Source organism: Mya arenaria, chromosome 17 (assembly GCF_026914265.1).
Source record: "Mya arenaria isolate MELC-2E11 chromosome 17, ASM2691426v1".
In the NCBI taxonomy this organism is placed as follows: domain Eukaryota; kingdom Metazoa; phylum Mollusca; class Bivalvia; order Myida; family Myidae; genus Mya; species Mya arenaria.
Genome location: NC_069138.1, coordinates 19,843,948 through 19,845,584, shown reverse-complemented (window position 1 = coordinate 19,845,584; position 1,637 = coordinate 19,843,948). Strand labels below are relative to the sequence as shown.

Here is a 1,637-nt window from a genome sequence, read left to right as displayed (position 1 = left end):
TAATTGCATTCTCGTGACAAATGACACGCGTGCCTAGTGCTATATATACCGTTTATAACTGTCAAACCAGTAAATATTTGCTTTTTGCATTTTGGTTGATTTGACTTGAAAAGAATCAAGCAACTTATATACGTTTTACCTGCTTGCTCACTAGCAAAAAAATAACGAAACTTTAAGGTTTGCCATTGAGTTTTTATATAAAAAAAACACTTTAATATGGCTGACATGCGTGATTCCCCGAGGGAAGTTTCCTCGTATCTCAGAAAGGTAAGTGACCTTGTACTTTAATCATAAAAAAACACTATTACGAAGCAAGCATTGACACATCGCTTTAAGACGGCATCCAAAGAGCTGTTGTTTTTTTATAAAAAAATGTTAAAATTTGAATAAGATAGTGTCTTTCTGAAAAGATAAAATTCACGAATTTAATGTAAGTTTGTAAGAAGAAACAAATGCATATAGTCAGAACAGAATATGTTCACGTTTGTTGACCAAGGTTATTACGACTGCTGAAAAATATTACCACGCCACGTGTATATTATATGTAATATTCATAATATATCATTTGCATATTATCTCACATTTATTTTTGTATGCGTACACAGGTTCGGAAACCGCAACTGGAGCGTCAACGCCGTGAGAGAATAAATGTGAGTATTGACCGGCTTAAACTACTCATCGCCGACACCATCCGCCAACAGGTAAGTCCTCATGCGTCTCTTTCGGTGTGCTGATTCAATTATGCGCTTTGCATGCGTCCGGAAATTATAGTCAAAATTTGCATGCAATACAATACATGGCTGAACGAAATATTTTTAAAATTTGACTTATTTTAAAATTTTGATAGAAGTACAACTGAATTAAAGAATAATCATTTTAACTATAACAGTGGTAATTTCACACATGAATTACTTGAAATAATATAATAAAAGTCTAAAATGCTGTATCTTGAACAAACTTTAAAAATTGTGTATCAAATGTTCGTATATCTAACAATGTTATGTGTCTTTCTGCAGAAGGCACCGATGACTCGCATAGACAAGGCGGACGTCTTGGAACTAACCGTCTTCCACCTGACGCGTCTGCAGCAGTGTGAACGCGCCACCAGAGTTGCTTCTGAAGCCACCGCCTCCTCCTACAATGCCGGTTTCCGGGACTGCGCACGGGAGACCGAAACCCTCCTCGGCGCCACCAACGCAACCGATACAAGCCTGACAACCAGCGTGAGCGACCATCTCCACGGCGTGTATATAGAAAAGACGAAATCGGCCGAGGAGTGTCGGCTAACGAAAACAAACATTCAGAAGTCATCAACTCATGTTCATCCAGCCCAGGACCAGCACATGCTCATGTCCACGCCAAGAAGAGCTGATGACCGAATGGACGGCCAGATGGAGATCCCGGAGTTCTCACCGATCTCACGACTTTTAGAAGGCCAGTGTGACGTCAGCATTCATCATTCAAGCTCTTCTAGTTCAAGCTTCCAGAGCGACGAGTTCGGGTTTTCCAGCCTTAATGTGTCCTCTGGCGTCCAGGCACGTGACTCTCTAGCATCTGAAGGCGAAGTTTCTATTGGACAAAACACGAGAGACAACATAGGTCACGTGATTAAAGACAATGTGTGGCGCCCGTGGTAG

At 40.7% G+C, this 1,637-nt stretch overlaps 1 protein-coding gene across 1 annotated transcript; it reads left to right on the top strand.

Annotated features, from left to right (window-relative positions):
- Window positions 1-216: 216 nt before the first annotated feature.
- Window positions 217-1,637, top strand: LOC128223252 (enhancer of split mgamma protein-like). Its single transcript, XM_052932543.1, has 3 exons — window positions 217-267; window positions 606-701; window positions 1,017-1,637. The coding sequence occupies exons 1-3, from the start codon at window positions 217-219 to the stop codon at window positions 1,635-1,637; spliced, it is 768 nt and encodes a 255-aa protein (XP_052788503.1).